Source organism: Marmota flaviventris, chromosome 6, assembly GCF_047511675.1.
Source record: "Marmota flaviventris isolate mMarFla1 chromosome 6, mMarFla1.hap1, whole genome shotgun sequence".
NCBI lineage: Eukaryota > Metazoa > Chordata > Mammalia > Rodentia > Sciuridae > Marmota > Marmota flaviventris.
Window position 1 is genome coordinate 83,571,797 of NC_092503.1, and position 20,985 is coordinate 83,592,781.

At 33.9% G+C, this 20,985-nt stretch overlaps 1 protein-coding gene across 3 annotated transcripts in view; it reads right to left on the reverse strand.

Annotated features, from left to right (window-relative positions):
* Positions 1–20,985, reverse strand: part of Myo6 (myosin VI) — a 138,730-nt gene that overhangs the window by 62,817 nt on the left and 54,928 nt on the right. For all 3 annotated transcript variants that reach the window (XM_071613248.1, XM_027928224.2, XM_027928222.2), the window contains exons 4-9: positions 16,629–16,702; positions 9,279–9,408; positions 6,559–6,664; positions 4,311–4,366; positions 1,333–1,430; positions 485–649 (exon numbers count right to left, since the gene is read on the reverse strand). In XM_071613248.1, the coding sequence (XP_071469349.1) occupies positions 485–649; positions 1,333–1,430; positions 4,311–4,366; positions 6,559–6,664; positions 9,279–9,408; positions 16,629–16,702 (629 nt within the window). The remainder of the gene's footprint in view (positions 1–484; positions 650–1,332; positions 1,431–4,310; positions 4,367–6,558; positions 6,665–9,278; positions 9,409–16,628; positions 16,703–20,985) is intronic.

Genomic DNA, 20,985 nt, shown 5'->3' on the forward strand with positions numbered 1-20,985 from the left:
ATAACTTAAGAATAAATATTTTTAAAAAAAGATCTCCTTAGTACAGAAATTATTCTAATACATTATATAGTTGTTCTTCAGCATTTGTGGGAGATTGGTTCCTTTACTCCTACAGATATAGAATAGCAAAATCCTCAGGTGTTCAAGTCCCTTACACAAAATGGAACAGTATTTATATAAAACCTATACATATAGTCTCATATATTTTAAATCATCTATATATTACTTATAATACTTAAAGCAAATGCTATGTTACACTTTATTGTTTAGGGAATAATGACAAGGAAAAGACACAATTTTTTTTTCACTCTGACTAGTTTAAATTCAGTTGGTTGAAGCACATAAATGTAGAAGGTAAACTATATTTTATTTAATGTAGTTATACACATGCAAAACTAGATGCAAAATTCACTAAAATAAGTTTTATAATGGAAGACAATTCAATTTGCAAAAATGGTATGAAATTTATTTTCTTCCAACCTACCCGAAAATTATCTGGGGAGCTCAAATGAAGTTTTTCCCTAATGTCTTCAGAGGCACCAGCACACAATCTATAAAAGATATGATAATTCCTTTCCTCTTTGCCTTGAACACAGATCCTAGATTTCTCTAGAAGATAATGTGAAACAAATCCTCCAACAACTGAACTCTAAAAAACAAAAGACAGAAAATATATTTTTTTCATTTAAAGTCTTAAACTATAATTTAACAAGGTTAAATCAATCTTTTCTAATAAACATTTGTCTATCAAAGGGTATAATATGCATCAAATACAAGGAGAAAACAAATAACTAAATGTAAGCTTAGAATATCTGTGGAGGTCATTGTTCATTTTAAACATCTCCATTAAGTCTTTTCCCAGACCCTTCTAAATTTTGAGCCTCTATAGAATCAGAATTGACTGTGCCTTGTACCTCAATAAAAGAAATAGAAGACAGGAGTCCGAGATTCCAAACATGAAGAATTCTTAAGGAGATGAAAATACTAATTACCCTAATTTGATCAGTGCACACTGTACAGGTGTTGAAATATCACTGTACCTCATAGATAGGTACAATTACTACATGTTAAAGCAACAACAAAAGAATAAATTATCGGGGGGGAATACTAAATATGAAATTATGTTTGATGATGCAAATCCAATGTTTACATTATAAATCTGAAAAGAGCTTTTGGATAGTCACAGTGAATATATGTATTTTCCTAGCTGAAGTAACAAAGAAACTTACAGGGATTTACCGTAAGTGCAAGTACAACACTAATTCTTCACAAACCTTGTATTTTTCACAAATATTCCCCAAACATATTATCCCAAAAGTCACTTTCACTTACCTTTTCATTGAAATGTATTTCTACAAATTTTCCAAATCGACTGCTATTATTATTGCGAACAGTCTTTGCATTTCCAAAGGCTTCTAAAAGAGGATTAGCTATTGAGAAATAAAATGACATATCCCATCAAAAAATGAGCATGAAGAAAAGCTACAAAACAATATGTACAGTATGACTCTTTAGAAAAAGTACAAGAGAAAATCCTCTCAGAAATATTAACATGGAGGAATTACCAGGTAATGTCAAATTCCACAAATATTTAATGATCACTCAACCCACTATGTTCAGATATTACTCAAGTGCATAAGATAGAAAAATTTCTCAAAGTACATAAAAAGAAAATATCAATGTTATGGGAAAGACTAAATTTCAAAGTTACTAAGATAAAATTTACAAGTCAACTTTAAAAATTACCCCTAAAATGTTCAAGGTTTAACAAGTACTTCAGCCCAGCAAGAGATTTTATTATAACAGCTAAAGAGCGAAGATTTTCGGTTTAACAAGTACTTCAGCACCACAAGAGATTTTATTATAACAGATAGAGAGCAAAGCTCTTGTGACAAAATAATAGGCAAGAAGTTATTACTTGACTTACACTTCTAAAATATTTTATATATTATTATTACTTGTAAGTTAAAAATTTGACATAAAGGGCTAGGGCTATAGCTCAGTGGCAGAGCACTTGCCTAGCATGTGCGAGGCACTGGGTTTGATCCTCAGCACAGCATTAAAAAATAAACAAATAAAATAAAGGCATGCTGACATCTACAACTACAAAATTTTTTATTTTTTTACATGCATATCCAACAGAATTTAACAAATTAAAAAGAGACTTTTGGGCTGGGGTTGTAGCTCAGTGGTAGGGCACTTGCCCTGCATGTGTGAGGCACTGGGTTTGATTGTCAACACCGTCCGTCAACAAGTAAAAATATACGTATATTTTTTTAAAAAGAGACTTTACAGTAAAAAAAGACTTTACAAAATTTGGGGATGTGGCTCAAGTGGTAGCACGCTTGCCTAGCATGCATGAGGCCCTGGATTTGATTCTCAGCACCACATAAAAAAATAAATAAAATAAAGATATTGTGTCTACCTAAAACTTTAAAAAGGCTTTCAGAATAATAGTTTTTAAAATCCTTATAAACATATGGAACATTTTATGATGATTTTATAATCATACACCCATATCATGAGTAATAGAATCTATTCTTGCATTCATCAGTATCTCAATTATAAACACACCAGATTAGTATTAATCTTACATATTTTTATCAACAACCTCAAATTGCTTCATAATATTTGTTAGAATATTTCTTATGAAGTCTTTCAAAGTTCATTTTCTTATTCTGACCAGCAGAAAGCAAAACTAGCCTCCAAACCCTTTAAAAGATCATTCCCTAGCCATTTCACTTCCCAAATAAATAGAAAACCACTAAAACTAAAAGAAATATTAACATATATCCTCACTTTTCAGAAAGGCAAGAGAACTGAGGCCAACAAGGCCAACCAACTCTCAAAAGGTCAGATGATTGCAATTGACAAGGGGGATTAGACTACAGGTCTCCCCAACTCCTTTACTAATGATCTACTAAAAACTTAAAGTAAATTTTAACATAAATAAAATATCTCCAAACAGGATAAAAACCCCTCCATCAGAAAATTATATTTATGCTACTAATAATATATTCATTCCCAAACCAACAACCAAATTTCCATTAAAGAAGGCATCAAAGCTTTCTATAATCACCCAGTTACAATATGATCTTCCATTTTGTAATAGCAGTTCCCAATTTTTCTTAACAACATACAACATACTACACAGTATATTACCATGAGAAAAACCTGGGCTTATATCCAATTTTCAAGTAGGTCTGCATCTCAAGGGAATAATTAATTTAACTCAATAATTAGTTTTTTATTGCGTTAATCCATGATTTGTTCTTTATTTATTCAACTTTTTAAAGGTAATACTTACTGAGAAGGGAGAAATGTCAAAGGGGAAAGGAGAAAGTATTCAGAAAGCCCTAAAACACCTCCAAGACCTACAAGAAGACCCACATGACTAAGGCAAAAGGAGTCAAGACTCAATATGAGGTCAGAGGGTTAAGAGCCAGGCAACACAGCACAGTAGGAGATACTAGAGCTTTAGAGTGTCATCATGAGAACAATATAAAGCTGTTACAAGATTTAAAGGTCCCTCCTGCTTCCATACAGGGACTAGATTAAGAAGAAGGAGGAATGTTAAGTGAGGAGACCAAACAGGATCCACAGTGCAGGTGCTGGGTACAGATTCGACATGATGGTGGCCTAGACCAAGTCTCAAAATTGAGGCACAAGAAGCATTCTAAGGAGTATGCAAACATGGACAGCTTAAGGAAATCAGTCCACACACTTGTCATCTTTTTTTTTTTTAATATTTTGTTTTAGTTGTAGTTGGACACAATACCTTTATTTTTTATTTTATTTAATTTATTTAATTTTTTTATGTGGTGCTGAGGATCAAACCCAGTGCCCTGCACATGCCAGGCAAGCGCTCGACCGCTAAGCCACAACCCAGTGGCCCCCACTCTTGTCTTCTAAGAGAATGCTTTCATTATAATAATTTTCCTCAAAAAAGTGCCCTAAAAACAAATAACTTTTCTTCTCTTCTTTATAGAAAAACAAGGTCAAGAAAACAAACAGGAAGCCAGAGTTCCCTCTATTTCTTACATTCATTTGCCAATATTTATACTATGTGCCAAGTACTATTCTAGGAGTTTATAAAGTAAAACAAATCTCTGCCTTCTTATTGCTTAATGTGGGATATGGACATAGGAAGAGACAATAGACATTAAGTCAATGAGAATATGACATATGAGTAAAGATCTTTTGGAGATGAGAGTTTTTTGCATCTCTGGGAAAAGAACATTCCAAACCATTGAAAGGATTCTAATAAGTTAATTTCAGAAAATGCTTAACAACAGAAAAATTAACAATACCTTCAACAATTCTTTCATCAATATCTTGACCTGTTCCATAGGATTCAGTCAGGTATCTATTTACAATATAGAATACAAAATTCAGATGACAATAATATTGCATATGATATATTTATAAATTCACTATTATTTATACATGTAACTGAAACCTGAATCATCATTACAACTTTTAAAAATTACAAATTTATGCTCAAATGCAACCATTTGGGGGGGGGGGGGGGTTTGGGGGATTGAACTCAGGGGCACTAGACCACTGAGAGCCAAATCCCCAGTCCTAGTTTGTATTTTATTTAGAGACAGGATCTTGCTGAGTTGCTTAGCACCTTACTTTTGCTGAGTCTGGCTTTGAATTCACAATCCTCCTGTCTCAGCCTCCTGAGCCACTGGGATTGCAGATGTGCACCACCCCACCTTTCGCAACCATGTTCTTACAGCTTCAAATTTATTTAAAATTTGATTTGGATTGCCTTGAATGTTTAAACCAGCGTTATTTTTTAAGCTGTTTTTAGAAATATTCTGATTTTAATCAACCACTTGATTTAAATATATAACATATTTCATATGGCAATATTCATCAACAACATGAGATTCACAGCCTTTTGTTACTGCCTATTCAACATTATGGCTACAGAAAATAAGGCAATCTGCAGCTGAACAAGGCAAAGTTCTCAATCTTTGAGCTGTTACATGAAAAGAAGACACAATGAAACAACTATTTACTTAGCACCTTTCCAAACAAAGAGCAATCCTTATTTACAGTGTAAGTGTACATTATAAGTACGGTTCCTTAGCTTTTTGTTTATTTTCCTACATTAACCATAGACCCACCATATGACTATCATATTCAGGAGAGAAAGAATAAGAAATTGAACCACTTACAAGAGTATAGAGAAGCATTTATTTAATGAGAATGGCATATCTATAACAGGCATTAACAAATTCTTCAACTTGTTCTACATAAATAATTCTGAGAAGCATACACATTTACAGAGAATAATACATAATACAGCAGGAACAGTACTAGTGAATGTGCTGGTCCTAACAGTAAGATCATGATTAGATTTAACTTCGAGGTATGTAAATTAAAAGAACTAACTAAAATAAATGCTAGGGTTCCTTCCATTTTTAAAATGCTATGATTATAAACAAAGTGTTTGGAGTTAAATTTGATGACAGCAAAGGGGATACACTGAAGAAAAAATTTGGGAAGTAGATATAAAAAGGTGAACATCATAAGCTTAAGGGAAAAAATGGTTTGAAGCACACTACTAGAGAAACACTGAGAAGAGAATGTCCACCTGGATTTGGGGTTTTGAAAGAACATTCCTAAATTTCCCTTTGCCTAACTAGCACTGGTTCTCCCAGGATATTCATACAAATAACATCAGAGCTGGTTTTCAATAATCTATAGACTAGCTTCCATATAAGGTAATTGTATCTTAAAAATAATAGAGCCCACATTCCAAATTATGCCACAAAATATACAAAGGTGTTAAAAGTCTACCTGTTCAAATTCTCAAAGAAATATTTACTCATGCTCATAATGGTACCAAGGATGGAAAAAATTCAAGATCTCATCAACAAATGCATGCATAAATAAAATGTATCCCTACACTGGAATATTACTCAGCCTTTAAAAGGAAGGAGATTCTAACACATAATACAACATGGGGTTTGGGGGGGTTTTCTACCTTTTTAAAGAGACAGGGTCTTGGTTTGGAGATTCCACTTGGTGGTAAGGCACCTGCACCTGCTCAGCATGTGCAAGGCCCTGGGTTCCATCCAAAACACCACCAAAAACAAATAAATAAATAAAAAGAAAATGCAAGGTCTTGCTAAGTTTCCCAGGCTTGTCCCAAACTTCTAGGTTCAGTCTCCCATAATCTGGGACTACTGGAACACCAGCCTAAACACAGGTAAATCTGAGCAAAATGAAATAAGTCAGTAACAGAAAGATAAACACTGTATTGATTTCGCTTAAATGTGGTATCTAAAGTAAGGTAAATTTATAGAATTCAAATGTAAAATAGCAGCTGCCAGAAGGTGAGGATAGTAGAAAACACAGGATTTTTTAATGGGTATATAGTTTCAGTTTTTCAAAATGAAAACTTCTGGAGATTGTATGCACAACAATGTGAGTACACTAAACATCAGAAATGGTTAAGTTGGCAGATTCTATATTATGTGTTTTTTACCACCAAAATAGTGTCAATCTGTTAAAAATATTTCAGGTTAGCTAACTACTTACCTGAGAACAAATTTTGTATTTTCTGTTTTGCCAGCTCCTGATTCTCCAGATACAATGACAGACTGGCTTATCTTGAGAACCTTCATGTCTCGAAAAGCCTTATCAGCTAGGGTCAAAATAACACATAAATGGTGAACAATACACTAAATATAGTTATTAAATGATAAAAGTTCACTTTAGAAGCACTTGCTCCTAAAGAAATCATAAATTAACAAACAGTTAATGAAATTTTTTAGCACTCAAAAGTGTTAAAATAACATCTCCAAAAATATTTACTTTCAACACTCTTTTTTTAAACAATTTTCATGAGGTACAATTAGCATACAGTAAGACTTGCCAATTTTTTGTGTGTGTATGTGGTGCGAGGGGTTGAACCCAGGGCCTTGTGCATGCGAGGCAAGCACTCTACTAACTGAGCTATATCCCCAGCCCTCTTTCAACACTCTTATTACCCTAACAGCTAAATAACATGAAATCCAAATAAACAACTCTTAAGTTCATGCTTTAATATCTATATATTACAAATTGTGACTCTTCTCTCCCTAATCCACAGCAGATCTGCAGAGGGATTTTAAAAAAAAAAAAAGCTTACTATGCATAACTAATGAAGCCCTCAGAGAGAAGCAGAAGTAAGAAGCTTCTAATTAAGAAATATGGCAACCAAAATTTTTGCTGGAAATAAAAAACACATAATTGCAAAAGAAATCTATAAGATTCCCTGTAATACTCCTATGAATTTAAACATCTTATAGAATTTGCAGCCATTTCAAAGATAAGCAAACTGCTTTAAATTTTAAGACTTGCAATTGTTTATAATTTTTAACTATCTTCCTTACATTCCAATAATTTAAGCTGTAAAATGTCTTAAATTTTAAAAGACTGCACAGATTAAGCAGAATTTAATTATGTTAAATTGGTTTGAAATTAAAACAAGTTAAGATAGTTCCTGACCAATTTGGCTCAGTAAGACAATGTCTCACCTCAAACATGTGCTACCCATACCAATAAAGAAATCTTTATAAATGACTTAGACTCTAAGAACAGAATGTAAACCATATGCTATAGTTGGAATAGGTTTGGGTATCCCCTAAGGATTACTGTATTGAAGACTTGGACTGCAGGATGGCATTGTTGGAGGTAGTGGAATCTTTTGGAGGTGAGGCCTAGTGGGAGTTTCCTTGGCTTGCTGGGGATATGCTCTCAGAAGGTAGTTCTCCTAAAACCCTTTGAGTACTTAGAAGAGAGTTGTTATAAAAAAGTAAGCCATGGCCCTCCCATCTCTCTGCTTCTGGTTCAAGATGTAATCACTTGCTTGCTCTTGCCATTGCTATCTGCCATGATATAATGCAGCCAAGGGGCAGTTATACCACAGAGACTGCACTAACTATGCTATTTGTGAACCTTCAAAACTGTGAGCTAAATAAACTTCTTCATAAGCAGCCTGTTCCAAGCACTTTGTTATATTGATGTAAAGCTGACTAATAAGCAATATGCAAGAGTACACCCATTCCTTTGTTCAATTTATCAACAACCTGTTCCACCCACTTTTATAAAATCATTTTAAATACTTTATTATACTTTATCTTAAGCAATAAAAGACTAAAAATAAAATAGTTTGTCTACACTTTGTAACTTCTCTCCAGTGATGAGTTCACACATATTCAGGATCTAAGGGTTGTGCACCATTTTGCAGGCTGATAAAAGAATATACAAATGTTCATCAAATTGTCTTAGACTAAAAGTAAATCTGCTGATACACTGGACTTGGCTGATGCATTTATTCTGCCTAGTAATACAGGGCACACACATCAACCATCCATCAATCTCAAAGTGAAGCCTGGTTAGGCCAAAACACAAGTATAACAGGAAAACCCAAAGAGAAACTGCACTAAGAACCAGCATCAAAACATGGCATTCATCTGCTGGTTATGTGTGGAAGCAAAGCAGTGAGGTAACATCTCTGACTTGTCAGGGGAAAGGATAGAAAGTAATTTCTAACTTTGACCAAATAACTCCATCTCTCCATGCCTCAGACCTAGAGAGCCTCAAGAAGAGAGGCTGAGAAAGGCCAAGACAGATTGCACTATTTTTGTACACAGATTCCCCAGTATGTACCACTTTCAATTATTTAATTTTATAAAGCCCTGATGCAAAATACTGCATGAAGGAAGCCTGCTCTTCCATCTCAAACATGGCCCAAGTAACACACTCACAGGCAATGACCTGGGTAAGAGAGGAAGGCCTGGGCCTCAAGGCTGCAAAGGAGGATACTTCTTTAAAAATATTTTTTTAGTTGTAGGTGGATACATTATCTTTATTTAATTAATTTATTTTTTATGTGGTGCCTCATGCATGCTAGGCACGTGCTCTGCCATTCAGTTATAGCCCCAGCCCCTAAAGGAGGATACTTTTAAGATAGAGCCGATCATATGAGGAATCAAAATACTGCTTTTATTATGACAGAAACACCTAAGAGGACACAGGCATCCAACAAAGTTGATGATGTATGACTGCTCCATGAGTTGGCTGCAAAAGTATTCTTCCCCACCCTGTGTACAGGATACCTGCTCCTAACCAGGCTGACACATCCAAAAAACAAAATATATATTCAAAAAATAAATATTCAATTCATGGTATCTTCTATTAATCCAAGAGAAAAACTATATAAATTTGTATGATATAAGAAAAGACAGGAATTAAAATACAAGCAAAGCACTTACCAATTGCAAAGACATGGGGTGGCATTGTCCCAAGAGATTTTCCTTGATATGATTTTATTGTATCTGAAGAATATATTTTAGGGATATCAAAGTATGGGTTCACTGCAATCAGAATGTTGGCGACATATGTCTAAATAAGAAAAGTATAAAATGAAATTTTCCAGTTAATTTTTTCATGCAAAGCTGAACAAGACTCATAGGAGAAAAAAAATATACAGCAAATAGATACCTCCAATTCTCTATATAATCAGAACTTTAATATTTGCATTTCTAACAGTAAATATTCCCTGATTTCTAGAGAATCCATCACTTACAAAACTATTTTTTGTGAGACATAATTTTATGTACTGCATGTAACTTTATTTACATATAAATATATAGCTTTATTATAGATTACTTTATTGCTATTTTGCCTTTGTTATTCAGTCAGGGTGTTATGTTCATTTTTGTTAAATCCATATATGCTTAATTATATTATCAATGATATTTATTTTAAGGTGGTTATTAAATATGTATCAAAAAAGGGTACAACAGTTTTGATAAAATAGAAAAAGTTGGATTAAGTAATATCTAAGGTCACATACAATTTTAAACTTCTATTCCATCCTACTAAAGAAAGCCACAATCAACGATCTTCTCTCAAAAGTGGCTGCAGCCAAAAATCAAAATAAATTACACAACACTTTTTATTTAGTGTTATTGCTCACAGAACATACACTTTATGTTTCTGCAAATTCTCTAATTTTCATTTTTTATTAAATTATTTATTTACCCTGATTTGTTATATATGATGGCAGAATGCAATTCATTTCATATTATACATATAGAGTACAATTTTTCAAGTCATGGTTGTACACAAAGTGCATACATGTAATTAGGGTAATGACGCCTAACTTGTTCCACCATCTTTCTTATCCCCATGCCCCTTCCTTTCCCCTCCCTCCCCTTTGCCCTATCTAAAGTTCCTCCATTCCTCCCCTGCTCCACCACCCCCATCATCATTATGAATCAGCATCTTCATATCAAAGAAAACATTCGGCCTTTGGTTTTTTGGGATTGGCTTACTTTACTTAGCATTACATTCTCCAACTCCATCCCTTTACCTGCAAATGCCATAATTTTATTCTCTTTTAATGCTGAGTAATATTCCATTGAGTATATATACCAAAGTTTCCCTATCCATTTATCTAATGAAGGGCATCTGGGTTGGTTCCACAATTTAGCTATTGTGAATTGTGCTCCTATAAACATTGATGTGGCTGTGCCCTTGTAGTATGCTGTTTTTAAGTCCTTTAGGTATAGACCAAGGAGCAGAACAGCTGGGTCAAATGGTGATTCCATTCCATGTTTTCCAAGGAATCTCCATACTGCTTTCCAGATTGGCTGCACCAATTTGCAGTCCCACCAGCAATATATGAGTGTGCCTTTTTCCCCATATCCTCACCAACACTTATTGTTGTTTGTATTCTTAATAGATCCCATTCTGACTGGAGTGAGATGAAATCTTAGAGTAGCATTTTTTATTTTTTTATTCTAATTTGTTATATATGGTGGCAGAATGCATTACAATTCATATTATATTCATAGAGCACAATTTTTCATCTCTCTGCTTATATACAAAGTATATTCACACCATTCCTGTCTTCTTCATATATGTACCTGGGGTAGTAATGTCCACCTCATTCCACCATCATTTTTTACCCACTTACCCCCTCCCTCTTACTCCCTCCCCTTTTCCCTATCTACAGTTTGTCTAATATTCCCATGCTGCCCCTCCCAACCCCACTATGAATCAGCCTCCTTATATCAGAGAAAACATTCAGCATTTGGTTTTGGGGGATTGGCTTATTTCACTTAGTATTATAGTCTCCATATTCATCCATTCACCTGCAAATGCTATGATTTTATTCTCTTTTATTGCTGAGTAATATTCCATTGTGTATATATACCACAATTTCTTTATCCATTCATCTACTGAAGGGCATCTAGGTTGGTTCCACAGTTTAGCTATTGTAAATGAATGTGCTGCTATAAACGTTCATGAGGCTGTGTCCCTGTAGTATGCTGTTTTTAAGTCCTTTGGGTATAGACCAAGGAGTGGGATAGCTGGGTCAAATGGTGGTTCCATTCCCAGTTTTCCAAGAAATCTCCATACTGCTTTCCATATTTTGGTGCACCATTTTGCAGTCCCACCAGCAATCTATGAGTGTGCCTTTTCCCCAGCATCCTTGCCAACATTTATTGTTGTTTGTATTCTTAATAGCTGCCATTCTGACTGAGATGAAATCTTAGAGCACTTTTGATTTGCATCTAATTGCTAGAGATGTTGAACATTTTTTCATAATTTGTTGATTGATTGTATATCCCCTTCTGAGAAGTGTCTGATCAGTTCTTGGCCCATTTATTGATTGGGATATTTGTTTTTGTTTTTGTTTTTTTTTTTTTTTTTTTTTTTTGTTTTTTTTTTTTTTTGGTGTTAAGGTTTTTGAGTGCTTTATGTATCCTATAAATTAATATTCTATCTGTTGTGCTTGTGGTAAAGATTTGCTCCCATTCTGTAGGCTCTCTATTCACCTCACTGATTGTTTCTTTTACTGAGAAGAAGCTTTTAGTTTGTATCCATCCCATTTATTGATTCTTGGTTTTAATTCTTGTGCTATAGGAGTCTTATTAAGGAAGTTGGGGGGCTGGGGATGTGGCTCAAGCGGTAGCGCGCTCGCCTGGCATGCGTGCGGCCCGGGTTCGATCCTCAGCACCACATACAAACAAAGATGTTGTGCCCGCCGATAACTAAAAAATAAATATTAAAAATTAAAAAAAAAAAAAAGGAAGTTGGGGCCTAATCTGACATGATGGAGATTTGGGCCTACTTTTTCTTCTATTAGACACAGAGTTTCTGGTTTAATTCCTAGGTCCTTGATCCACTTTGAGTAGAGTTTTGTGCATGGTGAGAGATAGAGGTCTAATTTCATTTTGTTCCAAATAGACTTCCAGTTTTCCCAGCACCATTTGTCAAAGAGGCTATCTTTTCTCCAATGTATGTTTTTGGCACCTTTGTCTAATATGAGATAACTGTAATTATGGGGGTTTGTCTCTGCATCCTCTACTCTGTACCATTGGTCTACCAGTCAATTTTGGTGCCAATACCAAGCTGTTTCTGTAACTATTTGCTCTGTAGTATAATTTAAGGTTTGGAATAGTAATGCCACCAGCTTCATTCTTCTTGCTAAGAATTGCTTTTACTATACTGCATCTCTGATTTTCCAGATGAATTTCATGATTGTTTTTTCTATTTCTATGAGGAATGTCATTCGGATTTTGATTGGAATTGCATTGAATCTGTATAGTGCTTTTGGTAGTATGTCATTTTGACAATATTAATTTTGCCTATCCAAGAACAAGGTAGATCTTTCCATCTTCTAAAGTCTTCTTTAATTTCTTTCTTCAGCATTCTCTAGTTTTCACTGTAAAGGTCTTTCACCTCTTTCATTAAGTTGATTCCCAAGTTTTGTTTGTTTGTTTGTTTGTTTTGAGGCACTTAAAAATGGGGTGGTTTTCCTGGTTTCTCTTTCTGAGGATTTGTCACTAATGTATAAAAATGGCTTTGACTTATGGGTGTTGATTTTATATCCTGCTACTTTGCTGAATTAATTTATAAATTCTAGAAGATTTCTGGTGGAATTTTTTGGGTCTTCTAGGTATAGAATCATATCGTCAGCAAATAGTGATAATTTGAGTTCCATATCTGTTTAATTTCTTTCGTCTAATTGCTCTGGCTAGAGTTTCAAGAACTATGTTAAACAGAAGTGGTGAAAGAGGGTATCCCTGTCTTTTTCAAGTTTTTTAGAGAGAATGCTTTTCAATTTTTCTCCATTTAGAATGATGTTGGCCTGGGCTTAGCAGTACATAGCTTTTACAATGTTGAGATATGTTCCTGATATCCCTAGTTTTTCTAATATTTTGAACATGAAGGGGTATTGTATTTTGTCAAATGCTTCTTCTGCTTCTATTGAGATGATCATATGATTTTTATCTTTGAGTGTACTGTTGTGATGAATTACATTTATTGATTTCTGTATGTTGAACCAACCTTCCATTCCTGGGATGAACCCTACTTGATTGTGGTGCACTATCTTTTTGATATGTTTTTTTGTATTCGATTTGCCAGAATTTTATTGAGAATTTTTGCATCTATGTTCATTAGAGATAGTGGTCTGAAGTTTTCTTTCTTTGATATGTCTTTGTCTGGATATTGGCCTATAGAATGTGTTTGGAAGTTTTCTCTCTTTTTCTATATCATGAAATAGTTTGAGAAGTATTGGTGTTAGTTCTTCTTTAAAGGTGTTATAGAACTCAGCTGTGTATCCATCTGGTCCTGGGCTTTTCTTCATTGGTAGGCTTCTGATGGTGTCCTCTATTTCCTTGCTTGAAATTTATCTGTTTAAATTGTGTATATCATCCTGATTTAGTGTGGGCATATCATATGCCTCTAGAAATTTGTCGATGCCTTCAATATTTTCTATTTTATTGGAGTACAAATTTTCAAAACAATTTCTAATTATCTTCTGTATTTCTGTAGTGTCCATTGTATTTATACAACTTTTTTTGTAGTTATAGATGGACACAATTCCTTTATTTTTATTTATTTTTATGTGGTGCTGAGGATCAAACCCAGGGCCTCACACATGCTAGGCAAGCACTCTACCACTGAGCTACAACCTCAACCCCTTACACAACTTTTACAGGATGAAGATAATACTTTTATCTTATCAATCACAAGCAACTCAAACTCAGCCCATCCAAAGTCATTATCACCTCTTCCCACCTCCCTCAAAAAAAAATATTCTCCTCCCATATCCTCTCCCAGTACATGGATGGCATGACCACCAAGTCACCACAGACAGAAATCAGAGTCTCTAAGCCTCCTTCTCTATCAGGATGCTTCTGTTGGCTCTGCTTATGAAATCTACTCCCCTCATTCTGTCCCTACAGCAGAATTTTGGTTATTTATCATCTTATACAGCATACTTGATTTACCCTGCTACTGAAGATTTTAATATGCTCTGGGTCCACCCCCATCAGGAAATGCAAAATAGTGATTTAGCTATGAGGTGACCTCTTGGTCCAGAGCTCTGCAAAACAATATATATTAACCACTGCCTAGAACACTGATGAGATAAACATTTAGTGAGCAATTTAAGCTTGTTTTTAAACTCTAAATTTAACTGTGGCTTTAAAAAATCAGAAAAAAATGCACCGAAAGGGTTTATAATATTCCTAGTTGGGTAGATAGCTGTGGTTTAGTAATACTGAGAAAACCAGGGCACGCATGGCCATATTTCCTTCTCTCTCTCTTTCTTTCTCTCTCTCTCTCTCTCTCTCTCTCTCTCTCGCATGGCCATATTTCTCTCTCTCTCTCTCTCTCTCTCTCTCTCTCTCTGTGTGTGTGTGTGTGTGTAATACTGAGTGTTGAACTCAGGGGCACTCTACCATTGAGCTATATCCCCAACATTTTTCTTTTGAGACAGGGTCATGCTACATTGTCCAGGATGGCCTAGAACTTGTGATCCCCTTGCCTCAGTTTCCTGCATAGCTAGGACTACAAATATGTGCCATTTTTTCTCTTTTCTGCTTCTAGCTGTGGGAAAGAAATGCTATGAAAACACTGGATTCTCAGAGTACTTATCTAAAATGCTCCAAACATTCTCAAATATGTTTCCTGGAATAATGTAAAAAATAAAAGAAATTCCAGATATTAATCTTTCTAAGGGAGAAAAGAGGAAAGGATCAGAAATTTTAGTAACCATGAACATGTTAAGTGTGGGTTAGCTGTTATTTTACTCAAATCTAAGACAGGATAGTAATTATTTTTATCATTATGAAACATAAAATATCAAATTTAAACTACTACTCCAAATTGCTTCCTTCACTTATATATATTATTGTAACTGCTCCCTTCATTTACATATATCATAGTAATAACAGCTATTTTATATAGTACAGATATTTAATGGTTTTATAACTAAAAGACATAATCAGCTGGGAAAAAAACAGCAACATGGCTTCAGTTAACCTTGAAAATACTGGTTCTAAAATTCTACTTTGAAACATGATAATTTGTTATATCCAAATTAACTTTCACTGATGTTATCACAAGTTAAATTTGTTTTAACAAATTTCAAAATACTGTATTATCTAAAACAGCATTTAGATTCATCATCATGAGGCTACTGATGAGTAAATTTTGCCTCTAAATATATTTCCACTCAAGAATACCCATATTTAGGGCTGGGGTTGTAGCACAGTGGTAGAGGGCTTACCAAGCATGCATGAGGCACTGGGTTCAATCCCCAGTACCACATTAAAAAAAAATAAAGGTATTGTGCCCATATACAACTAAAAATATTTTTTAAAAGCATACCCATATTTAAACATAAATATACTCTTTAGTCAATTTTGAAAAATATCAAGAAAGTAAAATCTTTTTTACATATAACTGGAAGATGGCAAATAAACTCTTTTGAAATAGACTAGATTGATTCTATTTCCCAGCTGTCACTACTTAGACAGATGGCAAAGACTATATGTAATTTAGTCAGAATTAAGTAAGTACAATTAGACAAATTGATAGTGATATAAAAGATTAAGACTGTCATTTGATATAGTAAGTGTCAAGGAAGCCATGTGTTTTCTTCGTTCAAAAATAATGAAGAGCCCCATTCTTATAACAGGAGAACTACAATGGGGTAATTTATCTCTAGCCAACAAAGGAATCTATGAATAGGTTATTTTAGAATAAAATCCCATACATGCTCAAAGAATAATTATAATTAAAACATAGGAGTTAAGCATCCAACTGAAAGATTTGGTGTAAACTCTTGACTATTATTATTTTTTTTAATCATTAAAAGCATTACTTTTTTTTTTCTTGTGGTACTGGGGATTAAACCCAGGGCCTCACACAAGGGAGGCAAGTGCTCTGTCACAGAGCTACACACCCCCAACCCTGTTTGTTACTTTTGATACTATCTTTACTAACAAGAAATCCAACAAAATACAATTCATGTTTTTTAAATACTCAAATTAGGCACTTTAAGTCTGAAAGATATTAAATGATGCTCTGTATTCATTATTTCACTCCACAAATATTTAGCAAGTGTCCACTGTGTACCAGGCCTTTTCTAAGCAGTAAGTTAGGAAGAATCTTGTCTTCTGGGAGCTCATGCTCTATTCAATTGGCTCAGATCAAGCATGCTTTCACGTTAGAAAATTTCAAGCCTAGCAAAATCAAATAGCAGCTTGTAAAATAATTATCTCCACAAAAACTTAAAACATAGGTAAAATACTTACATAAATTCTGTCTTTACTATATCGAACTTTGATATTATGGAGAAGTGTGGCTTCATTTAAATACATTAGTGAACCTAGGAAATAAAATTTGTAGATCATTAGACAGTTGAAGAAAAACAAGTAAAAATAATATTATCTTTGGTGGAATGTGACGGACATTATTATCCAAAGTACATGTATGAAGACATGAATTGGTGTAAACATACTTGTATACAAACAGAGATATAAAAATTGTGCTCTATCTGTATATGAATTATAATGCATTCCACTGTCATATATAAATTTTTTTAAAAAATCAATAAAAATAATATTATCTTAATCAAAATCACTGACTGACGCAAGTTAAAATTTAATTACTAAGTTAGATTTAAGTTCATCTTTTTTTTTTTTTTTTGGTGTATGTGTGTGGTGCTGGTGATTGAACCCAGGGCCTTGTGCATGTGAGGCAAGCACTCTACCGACTGAGCTATATCCCCAGCCCTAACTCCATCTTTTTAAAACTCAGAGGCTGATTTAAAGTAAATTTACTTTACATATGTGTTACATAATAATTTGTTTGTTTGTTTGTTTGTTTATTTATTTATTTATGGAACAGGGATTGAACCCAGTGGTGCTTAACCCCTGAGCCATATCCCTAACCCTTTTTATATTTTATTAGAGACAAGGTCTCACTGAGTTGCTAAATGCCTTCACTAAGTTGCTGAGGCTGGCTTTGAACTCATGATCCTCTTGCCTCAGCCCCCCAAGCCACTGGAATTACAGTATGCACCACCAGGCCCCACTACATGATATTTTTAAATGATGAATTTCAAACTAGGGGAGTACCTCTACTAAGTAGCAATGAGTGTACACAGTGATGAAGGCTGATTAAAAAGCCAAGTAAAATTCAAGAGGAAACAATCACCCTCTAAAGAGCCCTGATTTTAATGCACTTTTTGACACAACAACATGAGACACTAACCATTCTGATGCTCAGAATCTCACAGATAAAATATAAAAGATGAACTTTTAGACTGGTAAGGGCTCATCAGATCATTCTGTCAGTCCTTATAACTGGCATGATGAAATATAAGTCCTGGAGAAATTATGTAAGTCTTAACCCAGAATATGAAGCTAATTCAGGATAAAATTAGGATTTTTTTTTCCTGAGGAGTTTCCTTAGAATGGAATAGCAGCTTTCCTTCAAATTGAAGGATTTGGAGAGGGTTAGACTGCAAAGGTATGTATATATCTGGTTTGGTTACTTGGTCATCTTTCTTTCTTTCAACTCCTCTTCCACTTTCATCTTCCAGAAGTCTAGCTTACACGTTTCATGTTTCTTGATTCAAAGTTCTCCACTGAACCACCATCTCTCATTTTTCTCTGAAATAACCTGGTCATAGGATATCATCTGCTTACTCTAAGTAAAAATTTCTAATCCTATAGTGAACCTTCCCTGGAAAGTTAACCCTATAAATTTGTACTGACATGTGAATGAATGATTGCTAGCTCTCCTCTCCATCACCTGCCATACTCACCATCTTCCTTCTCAGGGATATCTGTTCGTTAAACCAAATAAATCCCCAATTAGTACCAAAGACAGTGAGAATTTGGACAGAAGAACCTTCTTAAATCACACTAGTCAGGCTATTCCATTTTCATGAAACATGGAGGAAAAAGAGAGGAAAATATTTGCAACTCTCAGTTTGACAGAGTGAGAAATTCAAAGTTCCTATCACTTTTTACACCTCCCTGAAGGTGTGACCTAGAGATGTTCTTAAGGGTCCCAGAAATAGCTTCCTGAACCACCTGATTCCTTCTTACTTTCTTTTAGGAGTTAATCTTTGAGTTACTTGGTTTGGTTATTTATATGAAATCTTGTATGTGAACTGTACACTTCTTATGCCTAATTATCACAGATTTAACCATATTTAAAAGAATATTAAAATTTTAACCAATATTAAAAATAAGATATGATAAAAGTATAAACAATTTCTTTCTTCATAAATAAAGATGATATGTCATGAGCTTTGTAATGTTTTGAACAACCAATAAAAAAAAAAGAATATAAAAAAAAATATATATATATATATATATTTTGGTAGGGGTGGGGAGGAGACACCCCTACTGACTCAACTTCCAAAGTATATAATATCAAAATTTTCTAATGAAGAATAGTTACGACTTCATTATTAAATTTAGAGATATGACTAGAGAATTATGAGCATTTGAGATCCTGCTTATTCAATATAGCTCTAGTTCACTGAAAGAAAAAAATAGGAAGTCACAAACAATTTCAACACAATTGAAGTCAATCCAATTCTAGATTTATATTATTGTAGGGGTCATTCCATGACTGAAAAAGAGACTGAATAAAGTAATTTTGGGGATTATTTCCAAATGTATACTCTATACTTAATTATTCTCAACACCTGACAGGTCATATTCATGAAGAATATTATATGTCATGTAAGTAATAATAGCTTAAAATCGCATGAAAATATGCTATTATTTTCTTTATGATTACTGACTTCACATCCCTGAATTATTTTCCTATTCTGGTATTAATGCCCAAGAATCAAATAAAAAATGCAAAACAAATATACTAATCCCTACATATAAAACTCTTTACATAGAAAACTTAGGGCTAAAAATAGATAACTAATTTTGATTAACTGTTGGGGCACTATCAAAAGACAATATATACTTCTGTTTTAATCAAATGCTTATCACATAGTTCAGAATAGACATCAACATTTATAATTACATTATCACTATGATATATTAAAAAGGAAAGGATTTTTGATATATGCATTTGAGACCCTAAGAAAATATTAATGTCATTTGGAAAGGATAGCAGTATGGTGGCAAGGCACGATAAAAGAACTAAGTGGAGGAAGCACTTCAGCTGGAAAACCTACACTCAACAACCTAAACTGCATTAATGACAGTGCTTCAGAAAAAGGACTTTGAATAGGCTACTGTACCATGAGAACATTTAACATCTACATCGTGCAGGGGCAAGAGGCAGCAAATCCATACTAAGGTCAGGGAAATTTAAAAGCAGGTCAAGTATATCAAGGTGAAGTAAAAAATGAAAGAATATTTTAAGAAATGGATTTTAAAGCTGGGCACAATGGTGCACAGCTATAATCACAGCTACTCAGAAGGCTGGGGCAGGAGGATCACAAATCTAAGGCTAGCTTCAATAACTTAACAAGACTCTGTCTCACCATTGTCTATCTGAAAATGTGTGCTTCCTCTCTTATTTGCATTCACTTTATTAAAATATGACTGTTTTTTGTGTAGCACAAAAAAGACTGTCTCAAAATAAAAATTAAAAAAGGACTGGGGTACATCATTTATAACCAGAAGAATGAGAAATTATACTCCATTATATATAATGTATCAAAGTGCATTCTACTGTCATGAATAACTAATTAAAACAAATTTTTAAAATTATTTTTAAAGGACTAGGGATGTAGCTCAGTAGTACAGTGTTACTGAGCTCAATCCCTAGTATTGAAAGAAAGAAGGAAAAATAATTAAAATATTCAAATTCATATGATATATGATCTGTGTAATTCTACATCATGCAGAATCAGATGAATGAGAAATTTTACTCCATTTATGTATGATGTGTCAAAATACATGCTACTAACATGTATAACTTAATTAGGACAAATTAAAAAATAAAATATTCAAATTCATTGATTTAAATGAAAAAAATTTAATATATGAAAAGGATTAATTCCTAGTTCTACATACCCTAGCAAATTTTAACAGATACAAATTTTCTCTTATTTTAGATATGGTAGGTATTCCTGCTTTTACTTTCACTTTATTGTTCAAAAATGCATATCTCATGAGACATACTCTCCAGAAACTTTGGAAAGGAAAGGAACTGCACATTTTTTCCTTGACCTTTGTACCTAATAACAGTTATCATTTAATGAGTCTGTCAGAGGTCAGATACTATGGCAAGCATTTAAAGTATGTAATCTCTAAGCAAGCAACATATAATTATCACTGCCATTTTAAAGATGAGAATCTCAAAAACAGTGAGTTGCCATGAACACATAAGCTTCCTGACTGCATAGTCAGAATCAGAATTCAGCCCTGCCTGACCCCATTGCCCAAGGTTCTTCTAATACCATCACTATCCAAGGATAGCACTATTTACATATGGGGTACTACCCCTATTTACAGTTCTCACTCAATAGTGAACTACAATGACCATCAGTAAGAACAAGTCTATTCATTTATCATTTTTTCTTAAAATAGAGTTTTTAATGTCAGGTAACATTAAGGAAACCCATGACAAGTGGATATGATCCCTAAGTACTGTCCGCACTGATGCAGTTTGCTTATGGAATGT